An 18,536-nucleotide genomic window follows, 5' to 3' on the forward strand; every position below is an offset into this window, starting at 1 on the left:
AGGTGGCTTCGGCTTTTCGGTGCCACCCTCCCTAGCCTTGGGATCAAAGCCTCAAGGGTTATGTTCTTGCTAGTATTTGACATCCCTTCGTCTCGTTTGCCTAAATCCTGAGAACACCAATCAAAAGGAGAGTTTGTGTGTTCTGGTTCAAGGGAGGCCAGAGAAGGCTGCCGAGGTGGCTCAGCTTGCTGGCTCCTGCCCCTTTCCCAGTGGGGAAAAAATGGTGATGTGAATGATGGTTCCTTTCCATGGATGTATTTTTTTGTCCCCACCCCACCCTGTAATTTGGAAAGAACTGTACTGGATCGTATGGGAGGAGGAGGAAGAAGAAGACAGTGACGGTGTGGAATGATAATCGTCCCTCCCTCCAGCTTCATGGCACGCTTTGAATGTTTCCCGTCCTCTCTTTCAGCCTCCACCCTGGGGATTTGTATCCTTTCACGAGGAAGCCTCTCTTTGTCGTGGTGGACTCCTCGAACAGCGTGGCCTACAAGGTAAAAAGCCAGAGCCGAGCGGCTGTGTTTTGAGAGCTCTTTGGGCAACTGGAGTCCAGAGCGAAGGGCATGCGTCCAAAGCCATCGTTCTTGAACGGGGCGTCTTCGATTTCCTTGTTCTCGTAAACCAATTCCTTTGCCTTGTTGGGTTGGGGTGCTAGATTTGAACCCAGCCCTGCCAAACCGGAGTATACTTTTTCCGAGAGAAGAAAACTCAGGCTTTAATCCTGAACTTCCGCATGCTGTTGAAAGTGGAACTGTTGGAGACCTTAGAGGTTGAGGTCTCTGGCTGTGGCGCCCGAGGTTGCGAGTTCGAATCCCCCCCGGGCCTCCTTGGCAGGGGCTGGACTGGATGATCTCATACGTTCCCTTCCAGCTCTGCAGTTGTAAGATGATGATGATGATGATGCATTTTTGTAGCCTTCCAAACTCTTATATCAGCTTTCAACGATTTCAGGGTGGTTCTCAAGTATCTTGGCAAAGCCAAAGCTGGAAGGGTGATGAACTAAACCCATCAAGCTATTTTAACTTATTTTACAGATAATATATATTAACATAATTTACTGATGGTAACTAAGCTTTAGAAGAGAACTCCTTTCACTGGTCAGAAAACGAGCTGGGCTGCGGAGCCCTGTGAAAGGAGAGATAGCACCAAATGAGGATGAGAAAAGGGGATGATAGAAAAAAAGGGGAAATGCCCATCTGGGGGGACCCGGTGGACCTTCCTTGTATAGTTCTTGTTAATGGTGGGAATCTCCTTTTAAGAAACTAAAATAAATGTTAACATGCAACCTAGCATGTGCTGTGAATATTCCGATCCTTATTTCAGCTCATGCGTTCGTCTTTTGCTGTTGCTAATTCCAGCGCCATGGGCACGCTGCTGTTTTGCACAGAAATAAGGATCTTTTAAAAAGTGGAGGTGTTTTTTTTTCCATCTGAGCTTGGCCAGCCAACCTCATAAAATCAGCCAGGGCTGCTGTCTGATGGCAAGGGAGCGTTGTGCTTAATCAGCTTTCTGGGTTATGGAAAGGAAGGAGTGGGAGGGAGGAGAGAGAGTGGATGAATATTGCTCTGATGAGACCCAGCTGGTCTCTAATATGCTAACAAGCTTAGCAGGAATTAGCTTAACAAATCTTAGTGGAATTGGCACATTTAGAAGAGAGTTGCCGGGCCTCGCTTGTGTGTGGAGTTCTGGAGAGAGACCAGACAGTGGCCAGAGCCATAGCTTACATCTGGTTTTTTTTTTTCTTTTCTTCTCTCTCTCCTCCCCTGAACTGTTCATCATCTTCTGGGTCGCTTCTCCACCAGAGAAACTGGGATAGGCAGTGGTAGAGACCCCAGTTCCTCCACTGTCTATGCCAGATGGCAATATGAAGCCATCATTTTTTTTATTTTAAACAAATTGTACCACGGATAGGCTGCCTTTCTCCTGGGGTGGGACAAGGATTGCTAGTAACACAATAAATTACAGATTAAAAAGCAGTTACACTGTGGTCATTGCTTAAAACCCATTAAGCAATTGAAAAAGTTTTATACTTTAAAAACACACTTTAAAAACAAAGCATCCAGGGGCTCTGTCATAGTCATTAAAAGCCTGGCTGAAGAGGTGGATCTTCAGATGACAAGGGAAGGATAGGGGGGCTAATTTATCCTCCCGAGGCAGTGGCATGCCATGGCCGGGGAAGAACCACGTCTTCCTTTAAATTGTCTGCCTTTGAAAACACTTGAATTTCTCATCATTGGACTGATGTGTACAGAAATTTGAGTTTCATGTCCGCGTGATGTCCAACGGTGTGCTTCATGCACTGCTTTGGATTATCCGAAATTAGACAAACTGAACCACATATATACAGCTTGTATGGATCTGAGTATGTGTATTTGACCAACGATCCGTCTGTGGTTTTAACGAGATCGTTCTTTCCTCTGCCCTTCAGGAAAACAAGCTCTGGGAAACTGTCATGAGTAAGAGCAGGGCCGAGTGTGTGTCTGTATACGGAAAAGTTCCTTCCTTCTGGGTTAAACGCTTCTCCCAAATTTATATACCATGGAAGTGTTTAACTCAGAGGTAGGCGACATATGCCCACCGGCTTCATGTCTCTGATTCAGCGCCCTCTGCTGCCAACCTTGCAGCTAAATTTTGGTATTACACTATTAAAAAATGGTACTTTTGGGGAGAACCGTGTACCCTCAGATCACACCCCTGGAGTGTATAGTTTTATTTTATATACAAGGTGCTTGCTCTCTGGGCCCCTGGTTTCCAGAACTTCTGGGGATTGTGACAGTGAAGCTAAGATGCAGTCTCCCCCCCCCACCTCCGTGTGAAGAGAGGACATTGCAACCACGTTGCCTAGTTCAACCCCTTAAACTTTTGCATCTGCAGGAAGTAAACAGGCATGCAGAGGTTTTTTTTACATATGTGTACAGCAACATTGAGTACAGATGTGCCTTAAGGGCACGCCTGTGCTCCATTACGCAGTGTGTGGTCCTTCACACCTCAGCCTCCTCTCACTAGTTGTTCTCCTTTCTGCATACCAGTATCACACCTTCGCCAGGGCCATAGAGGGGATTCTGGGAGGCGAATCATCTCTCGTTCATTTCGATTTTTATTTATATTTTGGACACCACCCAGAGGATTGAAACAGGGCTGCTGGTTGCCCTGCAGAAGCAGTGGCTTTGTCCCATATTAAATTGCAGCTGTATAGAAAAGTTCCGTCTCTTCCACTGGGAGAAGGAACTGGGGAATGAAATTATTCGTTTTGTGTAGCACTAGGTGCTCCCATTACGGCGGCCGAAATATATCCCTCTCTTTAAACCTTTCTCTTCCAGAACTTCACAAACTTGTTTGGACAGCCGGTGGTTTGTCTGCTATCTCCCACATCATATCCGAAAGCATTGCAAGGTAGGAAAAGGTGTTTCTCCTCTCTGGAAGGGGTTGTGTTGTTGCTTTCTAATCCTATACTTTTAAAAAAACTGAGTGAACAAGAGATGAAAACCTGCTTCTTCACACTTGTTTTTTCTTTCTTTGACCCATCCCTTCAGGAGTGTTGAGCCATCTCTGACAGGGACAGAGCATCTCTCTCTCTCTCTCTCTCTCTCTCTCTCTCTCTCTCTCTCTCTCCCCACCCCGTCTTCTGGGATTTTGAACCTTTGTCTTATTAATGTAAATGTTGACGCCGAAATTCACGCCCTCTAAGCAAATGTGAATTTCTGCCCACATCGTAAAACTGCTCCGATGCAGTCCTGCTTGTTATCTCATGGCTGGGAGTATTATATTCAGCCCTTTCTGCCAACGGAATCATTTTCAGTTCCCCCCAGCAGCAAAATTACAGGTGTGTCTTAGGTTTGGGGGACATTATAGAGCATCGAATAATTGACTTGGAAGGGGTCTTATAAGGCCATCAATTCTGACCCCCTGCTCAAGGCAGGAATCCAGATCAAAGCAAATCTGACAGATCCACTTTTCTCTTAAAGACCTCCAGTGTTGGGGCACTCACCACCTCCTGAGGTCATGGTTTCCGTTGTCGTACTGCTCTAACAGTTAAGAAGAGTTTTTTCCTGACCTTCAGCCGAAATCTGGCTTCCTGTAGATTGAGCCCATGATTCTGTGTCCTGCCCTCTGGGGTGATTGAGAACAGATCCTGCCCCTCCTCTGTAGGGCTACCTTTCAAGCCTTTGAAGAGTGCTCTCCTATCATCTTCTCCGTCTTCTTTTCTTCAGGCTAAACCTGCCCATTTCCTTCAGTCTTTCCTCCTAGGGCTTGATTTTTTGTCTCCTGATCCTCCTGGTTGCCCTCCTCTGAGCCTGCTCATTTGTCGGCGTCCCCCTTCAAGTGCGGTGTCCAGCACTGGACACAGGACTCTTAGACAAGGCCTGGAGGAATCATGCAGCATAAAAAGCTTTGCTTTGAGGAGTTTATTTGCTTGACCACCTGAATTGGGTGTTTCTCTAGAAAACAACTGGGACCTTCCAGATGTGCAGGACTACAGTACCCACACTCCCTAGCTAGGTAGTGCACTTGTGGGAGATTATGGGAGTGATAGTCCCACACTTTTGTAAAGGGGAAAAGCTGTTCCAGGCTTAGCAATTACTTATTAGTTAAGGTATAATTTCCTGATTAGGGAGCTAAATATTTCCTTGATTGAAAGCTCTCTGTATCAATTAACTTTCCAACCCATTTTTCCAGTCCATATAACTGTAAATGGTTGTGGTGGTGTTGCTCTCTGAGAGAGCTGTCCCATATCTGCTACCTCCCCGCATGACGCCCAGTCTGGTGACATAATTTGTGACACAGGAAGGTGGTGGTCAGCCTAAAAGAAGCTGGAGACCTTCACCTTTTGGCGTTGGAGGTAAGTTCTCTTCTGTGCCAGAGTCAAGGGTTAAACATTAAATATTGTTCTGGTGAAAATAACAATAGATTTGGGGTAGGGGGAAAAATCGGAGAATACTGGAAATTGCTTGCCTCTGAGCTTATACTCACACACCTTACACCAAATGGTGGATGGTCTCCAGCAGGGGAGGTAAAAACAGGGGCCGTATTTAGCTCTTGCCGTAGCCTTTCCCTTTGCCTTATTCTGCTTAGTTTTTTAAAATCACAGCAGAACCAAGAGGAACTTGAGCTGAAGGATCAGCTTTCGTTCCGTTGAACAACCAGGGCCGTGAGAAGCCGTGAAGAACATAACCCTGGTTTGTGGCGTTGGGTTGGAGACAGTTTCATTGGGGTTGGGGTGGGTGGGCAGCTGTAGAGCAGCTGGGGGCTCCGCTCGCCCTGTTTTCCATGCACCCCAAACCTTTCAGGGACTGCAGTAGTCCCCTTCTTTGAAACTAGAAATGGCTAGGAGGTCATTTCCTGTCGTGCAAGGAAGAGAAGCTATTTGAGAGAAAAGGGGAAGTATTGAAATGGACACCTACACACACACACACAGTAGCTTTTGGCAATTCAATTGCCCATTTTTAGCCTGATTTTCTCTCCCTGGGTTTTCTTGTTGTTGTTGTTGTTGTGATGAAGTGAATTGCGTCTGTTCCCCCCCCCCCAAGCTGGCCATATGCGGCCTGTGGGGGTCACACAGTGCCCCCTCTCCTACTTTGGGTTGTTGGTGTTTCCTTACTGAGATGATGATGCTTCTTTATTGTAGTTCTAGATGTTGCTTCATTAGTTCTAGATGTTGCTTTATTATTGAGTTCTAGATGTTGCTTTATTGCTGAGTTCTAGATGATGCTTCTTACTGAGTTCTAGATGCTGCGTCATTACTGAGTTCTAGATGATGCTTCATTACTGAGTTCTAGATGTTGCATCATTACTGAGTTCTAGATGATGCTTCATTACAGAGTTCTAGATGTTGCTGAGATGCTGCTGCTTCTTTATTGTAGGTTTCCCGTAGTCGGGGAAACTCATTACTGAGTTTTAGGTGTTGCATAACTTTGCTCCCATGTTTGGCCATACTGGCTGGGGCTGATGGGAGCTGGAGTCCAACCCTTGCCTGGAGGGTTACTGCCTCGCAAGATCACCTTGCCAAAAGCTTAAGAAAGAAACGTAGAAAACGGCAACATTATACACAAAACCAAAGAACGCTGTCCTTCGCAGGGATTGGGCGTGAATTGTTCAGCCACCGGTCTCCGGTTCATTCTGGTTCCTGTTCTTATTATCGCAGCATTTCCCTTATCGGTTTTATCTAAAAAATAGTGCCCAAGGTGGCTAATGTCATTATCTGAAATGATTTGAAATGGTAGAAACATTAGGGTCCTTATACTAAAACGCATTAAAAGGCTAAACTGAAAAGATACGCGTTCGTATCCTTCCCAAATAGGAACTTCTAGCACCTCCGATACAAACTGTGAAGACCTGATGTGGATATAAAGAAAAGAGATATTTCTAATTAAGCTTCTCTGGGTGCAGGTTTGCGCCGTTTTTCTGCGTGCTTAAGGACCTGTCTGTTTTCCGTTGACTTCCAGATCAGTCCCAGCGAGGCAGCCTCTTCACCTTCTTTCTGAACAACCCTCTAATGGCATTCCTGTTTGTTTCGGGATTATCAAGCATGAGGAAAGGATTGTGGGACAAGTGCCACGATTATCTTCGCAAAATCAATCGGGATATCGCACAATTACTGACTCATTCCCGCTCCATCGGTAGGCTTTCCCGGAACAAGCCAGGAGGGGCAAAATGACGGTGGAGGAGTTCTCTTTGTTTTCGTTTCTTCCTTTATTATTGTTTTTAAAAGTCTTTCCAGGGAATATACAATCTTATGGGGTGAGCCTTGTGAAGAGAGAGAGAAGGAATGGATGATTGTATTCAGTGAGATTAAAGACATTCTAGGGACAGCTATACAACGACTAAACAACAACAGGGACAGCTATACAAAGATGTCCAATGATAGCATTGTTGACTATATTTGGAAACTGTCAATTAAATAAGGGGAAAATGCAACTAATTGTTCTGTTAACAGCAGGTAGATTGATATTTGCAAGGAATTGGAAAAGTAGTCACGTGTTGATGTTGGAAGAATGGTATAAAGAGATGTGAAATCGAGCTATTAACGATAAATTAACTTGTGAACTGAAAGTTAGGAAAGGATTATTGAAAGAAAATAGTTTTATCTATTTAATAGAATATGTTATATCTCATCAGTATGTTTCATCTTAATTTATATCATGTGCCCTGTCTCTTTCCAAAAATATAATTCTTGAGATATAAGCTTTCTGTTTTGTAAATATGTATTCTACATAAGGGTGCCAGTTTTAAGAGCTCCCTTCTTCCTCTCTGCAGATCAAGCCTTTCTCCAGTTTTTCGGAGACGAGTTCCTTCGCTTGCTCCTGACAAGATTCATCTTCTGCTCAGCCACCATGAGGATGCACAAAATCTTCCAGGTAAGGCAGGGCAGGCTTCCCCCTCCCCCCCTTTTACTGGTAGATAAGACCAAACGTTCAGCCATCTTGCCAGCCGCCATGTCTTCCATTGCTTGCCAACCTCCGTTCTCCATTCAGCTGTCGGATTATTCTGCACGGGCGGGGATCAATGGAGAGGATCAAGGAACTGAAATGTAGAACGTATAAACATTGTTCCCACCTGGAATGTAAGGCATTCTTTTGCATTTCAGTTCATTTGCAAATATCCAGGCATGTGTATATTAATCTGCCGTCTGACCCAAAGCTCCATGCGTGTGTTAAAGTGGGCTATGCAGGACATAAGAACTTGTGGCAGTTGGAAGATTCTTTCTCCTGTCTACAAAAGACAATCGTAACAACTTCTAGAAACCCTTTGTGAGAAGTGCAGTTCAGTCCTTTTGGCCCAAATCACGTTGTTACGTCGGGTTAGAGTAGACCCATCCATTTAATTGTCGAGTGCTCAGCCTTTGAGTCACTCTGTTTACTCTAGTTGTGACTGAAACTTGGATTTGTGTAGCGCAAAAGAGACACCGTTTCACATATTTATATTTGGTCTGTTTTTCTTAAAGCAGGCTTAATTTTTCTTCTTTTGCATATTTATGTGGGTGGGTACAAAGTTTGACATTTTAGAAACCTTTGGATAAAGCTGGAAAATGTGACTAACCGCTGCAGAATTGGCCAACTCATAAAGCTTTTCTAAAATGAAAGGGATTTCTAGAAGCTGATGGTGTTAAGGCAGGGATGGGCAACCCGGGCAGGCCTAGGGGTCAGTTTACCCCCAAGAATGCTGAACCACAACCCTAGGCTAAGCTTTCTTGAGCATCTGAAACAATTGGGTGTAGACCATGAAAGTGGATGCCATATAACATATATTAAGTTTTTCAAATGCAACAAAACTCTTTTTGCTGCAATGAGCAAACTTTGATGCCTCCGATGAACTGTTTTCCATTTCTGTCAAAACCAAGAAACTATGATTAATGTCTTTGGAACAAACCAGGATAGTATAAGCTATGTTTTGATATCCTGGCTTGTTCTAGAACCACAGTTCCCAGATTCAGATGGGAAGACTCCCTGGTCTTTCATTCATATTTAAGAATGGCATATGTGGCCAAAAGGTTAACAATTTTAGTTTAAGATGAGATAGCATTGCCCACATTTTCCTACTAATTGTCCACATACGAGTTGTCCACATTCTCCTACTAATGAATCTTGAGTTGTGGACAGATGTTTTACAGCATCTGGGTAGCCTTGGTCAATGCAATATGCTCTGAAATGCATTTCTGTTCACAAAAGCTTTGCCATAGAGTTTAAAAAAAATTGTTTTCTCTTCCTTTCATCCTTCTTCCTACACTAGGAAACTAGAAATTATCCTGAATCCTACCCCCAGCTGCCAAAGGATGAAACTGTAGAGAATCCACACCTCCAAAAACATATTTTGGAGTTGGCTTCCATGCTGGATGTTCGAAATGTATTCCTGGAAACCACGCTTGATGATTATTAAAATGGAAACCTGCATTTGGGCTTTCTTACTGCATGGGTTTTTTCCCCCAGCAACACATTTTTGAAACGGTGCAGTTTTTTCTAATGTGAAGATCCACCAAAAAAAAAAGAAAAAAGAAAAAAAAAAGGAATTTACTTGATTTTTATTTTTAAACTTATGATTATTTTTTTAGAAAAAATAAAAACAGCCGTTGGGTACTGCTGTTCCATTCCACATGGGGACAGTTTTATAAAAGAATTCCTCTTGCCGCTTAAAAAAAAAAATTAGACTGAATCAATGTTTTGGGTTTTTCCTTTTTGATTTGGTGATTGAATCCAGCTTGGTGTCCTGTATAATCCTGGTATTTAAATGCTCTTGGTCACTTTTAGCTCGTGTGTGTGTGTGTGAAAATCCTTTATTTTTGTACAATTTTTTAAAATGTGGAAGCAAAAAAATAGAGGAGAGAAAAAAAAATCCAGGAAGAAAATGGTCTTCTTGTTGTCCCCAAAGAGTCTGAAATGATGGGGCACGGTGCAAAGCAGCGATAGCAATAAAAGCGTCTTTCAAGACACCAATGCGTTCGGTCAGTTCAAGCATGAGATCAGCTCCTGTGAAGAGGCGGCAGAGGGATCCCCCAAAAATGGAACATTTATTCCCCATGTTTTGGAAATCAAAGTGTTCAAAGTCTGTTGCATGGGGGGCTAAGAATGCTGGAGTTCTTCAGTCACGCTCCACTTTCCCAGGAAACCTGCCTGAAAGAATGTGCTCATAGGATTGATCATCACATCAAAAAGTGGGACCGATCTCTCCATTGGCGCTTACTCTGCCCCCCCCCTCTTTTTTTAGAATCTGGCTCTCCCAGCCACGCGAAGAGGGTGGTGAGATCCGGACTGGATTCTGAAATCCCCAGAGGGAGGGCTGCTTGCCGTCCGTCTCTCCATTTATTGCCTGGCTTCAGCCACGATCCTGCCTAGAACTGGACGAGTCCCGGCTCGCCACTGGACACGATCAAACACATGGCAACGTATGGTCGTTTGACCCCTGTGACTGCCACGCTTGGACTGTCAAAGAATCTGTTCTGGCGAGAACCCAGGAGGGAGAGAGATAGAGAGAAATAATCTTTTTTCCCCCCTCAACCTGGTTCCATGATTGATGTCACACCTCCGCCACTCCCGATGCCACGAAGAGAGACGTTTTCCACGCCTCTGTGTCTGAGCTGCTCGGAAATAAAACTTTGCCGCAAGATTTGTGATTTTTAAAAAAAAAACACTTGTCGCTTCTCTCACTGCCTTGCAAAATGCAGATTTCCCTCCCTCCCCCTTGGCCAGAGCTGCTTTTTAGAGGAGAAACGGGCAGGTGGTAACTTTCCTCCCACCCAGACACCCTGTAGAGCCCCTTCGGTCGTTGTTTGCTCTATGGGAGACTCCGGTAGACCAAGCTTGTGTGTGGCGGCTTTGGGAAAATTCAAAAAGGGACGGCAAGACCGGAGTGCTGTGCATTGGGAGCAAAAAGAAGTGAGGAGATGATCTGGAGGAAAGATGGGTGTTGGTTTGCCCAACTGTGTTCTGAAAACAGAGATCTGTCCCCGGACACTGCAGTGAAGCACAACTATCTTGGAAAGACCTTGGCGTTTGATTCCTCCCCACTGATCTGTGCTCAGTAACTCATGCTTTGTATAGAAACATGCTTGGCATGTCTAGAATGTAATGGATGTTTTCAGCTCCATTGAAAATGGAGGAAAGTTCTGCTGGGACTTTCCTCTTCCTTTCCTTCAGGGGAAGAGGAAAATCCCGGCAAAAATAATACCGTCGGTTTTGCGTTGGTGCGTTCTCGTGATCGTCTCGAGTGGCCCTGGACGGGTGGTGAGCCTTGTGGGTTGGTGGAAAAGCTGTCCTAAAAGGATTCACCCATCCGAGCATGTTCTTACCTGTGCTTTGTAATGGGGTTGCAGACTATTTTTAAGGTGTTCAAAAGAAGACACGATTTTTTTCCCCAACGCTTGGGCTGAGGAAGGAGGAACAGAGCAGATGCTTCTTCCTTCCCCCTCAGATTTTTTGTTCAAGTAAATCTTAAGTCTATTGAGGTGTTATATAGAGAGCGTTTCTCGCCGTGCCCGTGTCAGAAGGGTGACGAAAGCAGGGACCGCAGACATGGGACTAAAGCACTCCTTTCTTTGTGCGGTGCGTTTGCAAAATATATAACCTCTAAATAGGGTCGGACTTTCCCCGGGGATTTTGCTCCAGGGACCTTGTCGTGCAAAACCACTGCCCGAGATCCGACGTCGCGGCCGGTGCATCGGACGCGTCGCATTGGGGGGGGGCTGGAGCCCAGTTGGAGTTTTGGGGGGTGGGGTGGGGAGTAAATCGTAAGAGGTGCCTTAGGTCGGGCATAAAGTGCAATGAGGACATAGGGGTTGTAGGGTTTTTCACACACCCTCCAAAGCCTGTGTCGAAATGCCTTTAACTTTTGACAGGCAATCAGAAAAGCGGTTGAAGAGCTAAGGTTGTTTTCGTTGGGTTAGCTGTGGCAACTAGGCAATTGGCCATTTTCTTTTATGGTGCTTGGTGTCCCCCTCCCTTCCCGTTTACCTGTTTTGAGGCTCGTTTGTTTGTTAGTTTTAACATCAGGGCAGGTGGAATGAGTTCCTTATACATATGTGTTACGTGCACTGTGCCTGCCAACCTGGGGAGGGATGCATCTTGTAAATGTACATGTATATCTGTAGATATTTATATATAGGATAGCTTGAGAACCATAATGTATACAGAATAAAGATGTATGTACACAGGTGCTGGGCAGAATTCATTCCATGTAAGAGAGCATTGGTTAATATGCTGCGGCTCAGGCTGTGATTGCATGGGAGCGCACACTCCAGGCGTGGTATTTTTGCCTATGTGGAATGTCTTGGAAGACTTCATAGCCCCCAAAGCAGATGGACGGAGGGCTTGCGCATGTCTTAATAGTCAAGACAGATTGTTAATTCTCAGCTAGCAGTGATCTTGTCATGCTCACCGACCAGAGCTTAAGGTTCATGATACGGAAACCTCCCTAGAATACATTGGTGCCACTGTGGCATTATTTCCTCTGATGTATCTCACTCTGAATAGGCTTTGTTTTGAAAGTTAACGCCGAAGGGGATGTTGCTCAAGGTTCCGGCCCCGCTGCAACGTTATTTTCTGTCATGTTATCAAACTCTCAACGGGCCTTAAACAGAAAAGTCATTCCTAGGGGAAATCGTTATCTGACATGCTGGTGCCACTGTAACATTATGTGTCTCACTCTGAATAGGCTTTAAAACCGGACGTTATTCCTAAGGGAAACTAGTGAGGAATGTGAAACACGTGTGTTCAGCTTGCAAGCGGTGGTTGTCATCTGGAGGCCTCTTTCTTGCGTCTGTGGTAAAGGAGGAGGTTCTGGTGATCCTGTGAAGATTTTCACAGCAGGACCCAGCGGTCTGGCTTCGCTTTGCGCCTTTACGCTGCCACCGGTTGTGTGCACAAGGCTTCCTTCAGTAATGTCTGTATTCTGCTGATAAAATACCTGTCACCCGTAAGTCTGTAGATCGAAGCAGAACTTTTGACATAATGGATATAACAAAACACAGATGATTGAGGACCTGTATTTCGAAAGCAAAACAGAACATACGGTGAATACTGGATATTCTTTAAATGATCTACACCTATTCATATAATGTTGCTGTGTTGCTCTCTCTGGTTCCATTGCCCATGAGGCAGCTCCTTTCCAAAACAAGTGTGAAGGTCTGCTAGCCAAACATTCACCTTTCTGTCAGCGGTGACGCAAGGCAGAGTCAGCAGGAGGAGGGAGCTAAAGGAAGAGAAGAGATTTTCTGACCTCGTGATGGCTAGGACAATCAATGTGTGAGGGGTAGCCTCCACAGTGGCTCCGATCAGGAAGAATATTTTTTTTTTTGGTCACGGCCCCCCAAAGACAACAGAAAGCACTTGCTGAAATTAAGACAATTAAAAGCACACTCCATCCTTTTTTGGCGATACATGTAGCCCGAGAAGGTAAATTTCACCCTTGTGGTCAAGCTGGACCGTGTGGCACTTATGAGGTGGCAGGAACAACGTCTGCTGGATAGCGGGCGTCCTTTCCTCTGTTTTGGAACTGCTTTGGCAGTGACTGGTTTTAAAATCAGAAAAAAATATGCTGGAGAAAAATCAAAGAGCCTTCTTAATGTCCCATCGCTGTGCTCTTCTTATAGGTTTTCTCTTTCTGCTGATGTTTGTTTTAGAAGGATCTTAGCTTTAAGCTCATTAGAAAGTCTGTTCTGGTACCAAAACTGGGTGAGCACAAGGTTACTCAGTGGCTTTCTTAATTCTCACTAAAGGCAGAAGCTTAAACCTTAATATTTCACCTCTGCGTTGGCTACAATGTGCTTCTGTTTATACAAGCATTGGCACATGCAAAGGCTTTGTGGAAAAAGTCATAGCTCTGTGGTCCAGCACATAGTACGTAAATAGAAGGTCTTGCCTTTACTATAGAGTTATTTTTAAATGAATTATTAACTTCTATTATTATTAGGTTCTCAATGCCCTCCTGAGTCACAAGATATTTATTCCGTACTCTTTGCTATAAGCACAAGAGCAAACTACATTGGGGTTAATTTTCAGCAACTGCTTCTGTTAGAATATGAAAAATGCCTTTCCAAATCTTTCTTCGTTTATGTATCATTCTTTGCTCCCCCCGTCCTTTGTGAGTACCTCCGGGTGTGTGATGCATGCACACACACAAATATGTTGCATAGAAATCATTGGTGGCTCATATAATGCTTTAAATTCTTTTGATACAGAAAAGCAGAACGGAGAGAGGAAGCTGGCAGAGAGCCAGAGCTGTAAGGCTGAAGGTCTGGTTCTGATAAACTGTTTTTCACATGCATGTAAAGGGCTATACAGTATCCAGTTTTTCATCCCAGCTACATTGAGTGGGACTTAAATAAGTGTTGACTTAAACCCTGTGAGGCTACTCTTAAGAGTCTTCACTCACGCGTTGATCCCGCTGTGTATCTGAAGTGCAGTCTCCAGGGAAGGAAAGCATCCTGCTTTTCAGTATTCAAACTAGCTAATATCTTTTAGACGGAGTTCCCTTTTTTTGCAGTGTTGTATACTGTCTACAATATGGTACCAGTTTTCGGTCCAACGAGCCTCTTTATCAACACAGAACAATGTTGAACAATCTTGCCCTTTTCTATTGAAAATTATATTGAAAATTCTTGCTAGGTTCTGGAAACGCAGACGTGGAATTTGTTAGCCCGCCTCTTTGTCTTGAACCCGAGATAGCCCGGTGGTTAAGAAAAGAAAGAAAGAAAGAAAGAAAGAAAGAAAGAAAGAAAGAAAGAAAGAAAGAAAGAAAGAAAGAAAGATTGATTGATTGATTGATTGATTGATTGATTGATTGATTGATTGATTGATTGATTGATTGATTGATTGATTGATTGATTGATTGATTGATTGATTGATGGTGAGCAAGAATTTTGGTTTTATGCTTTGGTTCTTTGCACTTCCAGACCTGAATTCTGTAGGTTTGTTGTGGGTGGGACACTTCTGTAATAATACTCATACGTCTGGGTACCTGGATGGCAGCTGGATAAGATCCCTGGAATATATTCTAGTGCAATCACGTGACACACACAGCTGACATTTCTGTGTAAAGCGTCTCACAACTGCTGGGATTGGTGGAAGTACGCTCTTCTGCAATGATGAAGGGTGCGACTTGATATTTATGTCACCAAGAGCTGCTTGGCTTCCGTATGTCAACCTACGAGATAGCTTTCTTTTTTAAGACCACTGAACACATTGGCATCTCCTTGGAGGATGCCACACTGTGATCAACGGCCATCTGCTGCCAGTTCTTTAAACTTTCTGAAGTAGCAGCGAAATGGGAGTCAGATCATACAGTTCAGCCTTGCCTCGTCGTTCCTGCTATTCTGGGATGCGGGGTCTCTGCAGAATTTTTCTCTCTCTCTAGGGATTAGTGCGTTGAGAATAAGGTTGACTTCTGCTTGGCCTTCTTCCTTGGTGATGTGGCAGCCATATGGGCTTACTCAAATGCACTAAGATGCTGATGGGACTCTCCTTAGAAATGCCATGGAGAAGTAGCCGGGACGGCTTTCAGATATACTAAATGGGTGGCCTTTCTGCATAGATGAATAGCAAACACATGGCCCTCCTGAGGTTGGGACTACAACCCCCATCATCCCTTTACCACTGGCTCTTTTGCCAGGAGCTGGTAGGACTTGCATTCCGGAAAATTATTAGGATTGTGTGGCAGTCATGCCTCGTTTAGCGTCTTCAAATGCTAACGAACCAAAGCAGTCGTTGCTTGAATTCCCATCTGGAATTCACCTCTGGATTTCTAACTCAGAAGCTGTTTTCTGCTTACTGGCACGGCACACTTGGTTTAAATTCTCATGCACCTGATAGAGAAGCTTTTATGTGAATTAAAAGTGAAGTACGCGTAAACAAGGCATTCTAACTGGTTGCTAAGCTGTCAGCATTGTCTAGGAGGCCACGTTTAGGCCTTTATCACTTTGATGGGGCCGTACTCATTAAAAATACAAAAATAAAATAAAATAATACTTAACCAAGGCAGTAGAGCCAAGACATAAACTCAGTGTCATTAAATATAATTTATATTTATATTGTGTCCTAAAGAACAAGAAACATTCCCCCCACCCCCTCATTTTGCTCTACTGAGGCTAAAGGGGAGAATTTTAAAAATGAAAATTATACTGCTTCCTAGAAGAATTGGTCAATTTTTCACCTTTCTCTGGAAATGGAGGACTCTGAGCAGATTACTTAAAGGTGCTTTACTAGGTCAAGTGTCTGAAATCAGTAAGGGTTATTTTATTTTTCCAATGCAAGGAACAGCTACCTTGTTTCCCCGAAAATAAGACCTATCCTGAAAATAAGCCCTAGTGTGATTTTTTTCAGGATGCTGGTCATATAAGCCCTACCCCAAAAATAAGCCCCAGTGAAGTGAAACCCCTCCCTCCACCATTGTGCAGCAACCAGAAGACAATATGACGGTAAAATAAATCATCCTCTGAAAATAAGCCCGAAAGCGTTTTTTGGAGCAAAACATCAATATAAGACCCTGTCTTATTTTCGGGGAAACACGGTAATTCGGATATTACTTTACTTGAAAAGTGGGGGGGGGGGCTAAAGAGCAACGCAAACGTGCTTGAAGTCTCAAGACAAAGTTAACGGGTGATAATCTAGTTTGATCGCTATTTTTAAATGGTGGCTTTGAATTCTAATACCACTAAGGCCTGATTAATCACCGATTCTGTTGTGTATCTTTTTATGCCTGTTTCCTCGATGCCACTTTGCATGTTTATGCATATACCTTTTTGCGTCGTTTTTTCTTCTTTTTTTGGCGTGTATCGGCCTGGTAATCCTGTAGATTTGTTAGATGCTTGGTTGAACAATGTAAAAATTATCCTGTGTTCTGGCTACTGTTGTTTTCCTAGCCTTTGTTCATGTGGGTATGTTTGGCTAATGAGGCAGGAAATCTACCGTATTTTTCGCTCCATAAGACGCACCTTTCCATAAGATGCACCAATTTTTTAGGAGAAGAAAACAGGAAAATATAATCTGTTTTCTTCGCTCCATAAGACACACAGACTTTCCACCCCCCCTGTTTTGTGGGGAAAAAGTGTGTCTTATGGTGCGAAAAATACAGTATATAAATTCAGTAGGTACAAATTGCATTTAACCCTCCTACTGCCAAGGAGAGGGGGGCGAGAAGACAGATTATACTTCACATCAGCAGTTATTTTTTAAAAAAATTGTGATCATGGGTTGGTTCCTGCCCTAATCACACTTAACTATAGTAATGTGACTTTGCTACATCAGTTGAAATCAAGATGGCTTAAATTTTGTATAGTGATTTCACTAGTTCCACCGAGAACTGCTAAAGTTGGGAGTTCAAATCCCCACTGGGCCTCCTTGACAGGATCTGGACTCCTCTGCAATTCTAAGTATTATTCTAAGAGGGTAAAACCAAGCGCTTTAAGTCAGGAAGGGCTACAAATCCAGCAAAATCAAATTTCCAGACTCTCTAATGCCATCCGGACGGGAGTCCTGCTGAAATTCTAGCAAACTCATAAAAAAATTGGAGCCAAACAGGTGCACTGGAATATTATCTGTACCTAAAAACGGCACATTCTTTGCAACGGTCTCAAACGTTGTGATTTTTTTTTAAAAAGCACGCTTGTATTAGAATGTAACATGCTTTTTTAAAAAAACAAACCTTTTCCCCCCTAACAGCTGGAATAATTTACCTTCTTAGTGGTAAAGAGCGAACTTTTAATAATCCGTGGCATATGCGTGTCTGTAAATGGAGATGTTATTGAACTGTGGTGCCGGTTGTAGGGGGGTGAAAAAAAAAATATACAGCTGTTATCTCTTAGGATCTCTCTCACAAAGAGGTTGAAGCACAAACATGTTACATGTAATTAACCTGTTCGAAGTGCCGCTAGTCCATAGTGCATGTGATAATGCCGTGTAGGGTAACCTCCGTAACAGGTTCACAAAGCCACTGTTACCTTCGTTCCTTAACCCATGTCTTGATGTCCGTCTCCTTGCATTACGACTTGAGATTTCTGCAACATTCCTGATTCAATACGTCCGATGTGATGCTTTTTCTTACGCTGAGATGATTAGGGGGTCATCCTTGTTTACAAAGTTCCCCCCCCTTTAACGAGTTGTTTGTTACACACTCCATACCCCACCCTTGATGTGAAAACTTGATGTCTGACTCCTTTAATACTGTACATACAAAACGGTGTGTGTCCCTAATGCATCTGAATTACCTAAGCCATACGCTCAACCACAAAAGTTTCCTTTTTTCCTCCTCATCCTTTCGGACATTTATACAGGTTTGTCGGCTACTGTGGATCATTTAAGCTGTGGTTTGCGCATCAGTATTTCCCCGGATTTCAGTGAAAGCTAACTCAGCAAGATAATAATGGTGATGAGGCATGTGGCAGTTCGTTTAAAATAAATCCCAAGGATCTGCAGCTTCCTTTTGGAAGATTATTCCACTAAATAGAATTTCCAAGTTAAAAAACACTGTGATTCTCTACACTCCTGACATAGCATCAAGGGAACAAAATACTGTAAAAAAACAAAACAAATTTATGTTGTGTTAAGTAACAAGGATTATGACGTTTCTGGGGTTTTTGCTGTCAAATGTATTGAAGACGTTCGCGTTGATTGATGTTTGCTTTAGAATGTTGAGTACATTCATCGGTTTGTGAATTATTGTACATGAATTTTGTATCTGAAACCCACTCAAAATTGTATGTATTACCAATATATAATAAACATATTTGCCTAATGATGTGCGGCTGAGCGTTCAGAATTTCATCCTGGGGGTTTCAAGCCGATACAAAAGCTTTTTAGTGCATGATCCAATCGAATCCGTTATTGTATAAATCCCAGTAATGTAGTATTTTCAGTTCAGTTGGAGAGATTTCGATGGTCTTTGGCCATTCTGGCCACTCTTAGCTGGTTGGAGAGCTCCACGCTTTAGGTCTCTGGTTGCAGAGCTAGAGGTTGGGAGTTCGAATCCCCACTGTACCTCCTGAGAGAGAACATCCAGCCTAGGTGGCCTTGGGCCAGCTGCACCATCCCAAGGTTGCCCCCTAGAGGAAGGAA

General features: G+C 43.6%; 1 protein-coding gene across 7 annotated transcripts in view; it reads left to right on the forward strand.

The window, feature by feature from the left end:
• Nucleotides 1–18,219, forward strand: part of SCAI (suppressor of cancer cell invasion) — a 52,612-nt gene extending 34,393 nt beyond the window's left edge. For all 7 annotated transcript variants that reach the window (XM_072984613.2, XM_078382822.1, XM_072984610.2 and 4 more), the window contains 5 exons: nt 413–494; nt 3,321–3,393; nt 6,444–6,617; nt 7,255–7,355; nt 8,728–18,219. In XM_072984613.2, coding sequence (XP_072840714.2) covers nt 413–494; nt 3,321–3,393; nt 6,444–6,617; nt 7,255–7,355; nt 8,728–8,874 — 577 coding nt within the window. In that variant the 3' untranslated portion in view covers nt 8,875–18,219. The remainder of the gene's footprint in view (nt 1–412; nt 495–3,320; nt 3,394–6,443; nt 6,618–7,254; nt 7,356–8,727) is intronic.
• The last annotated feature ends 317 nt before the right edge of the window (nt 18,220–18,536 follow it).

This window comes from Pogona vitticeps, chromosome ZW-PAR (genome assembly GCF_051106095.1).
Source record: "Pogona vitticeps strain Pit_001003342236 chromosome ZW-PAR, PviZW2.1, whole genome shotgun sequence".
Lineage (NCBI taxonomy): Eukaryota > Metazoa > Chordata > Lepidosauria > Squamata > Agamidae > Pogona > Pogona vitticeps.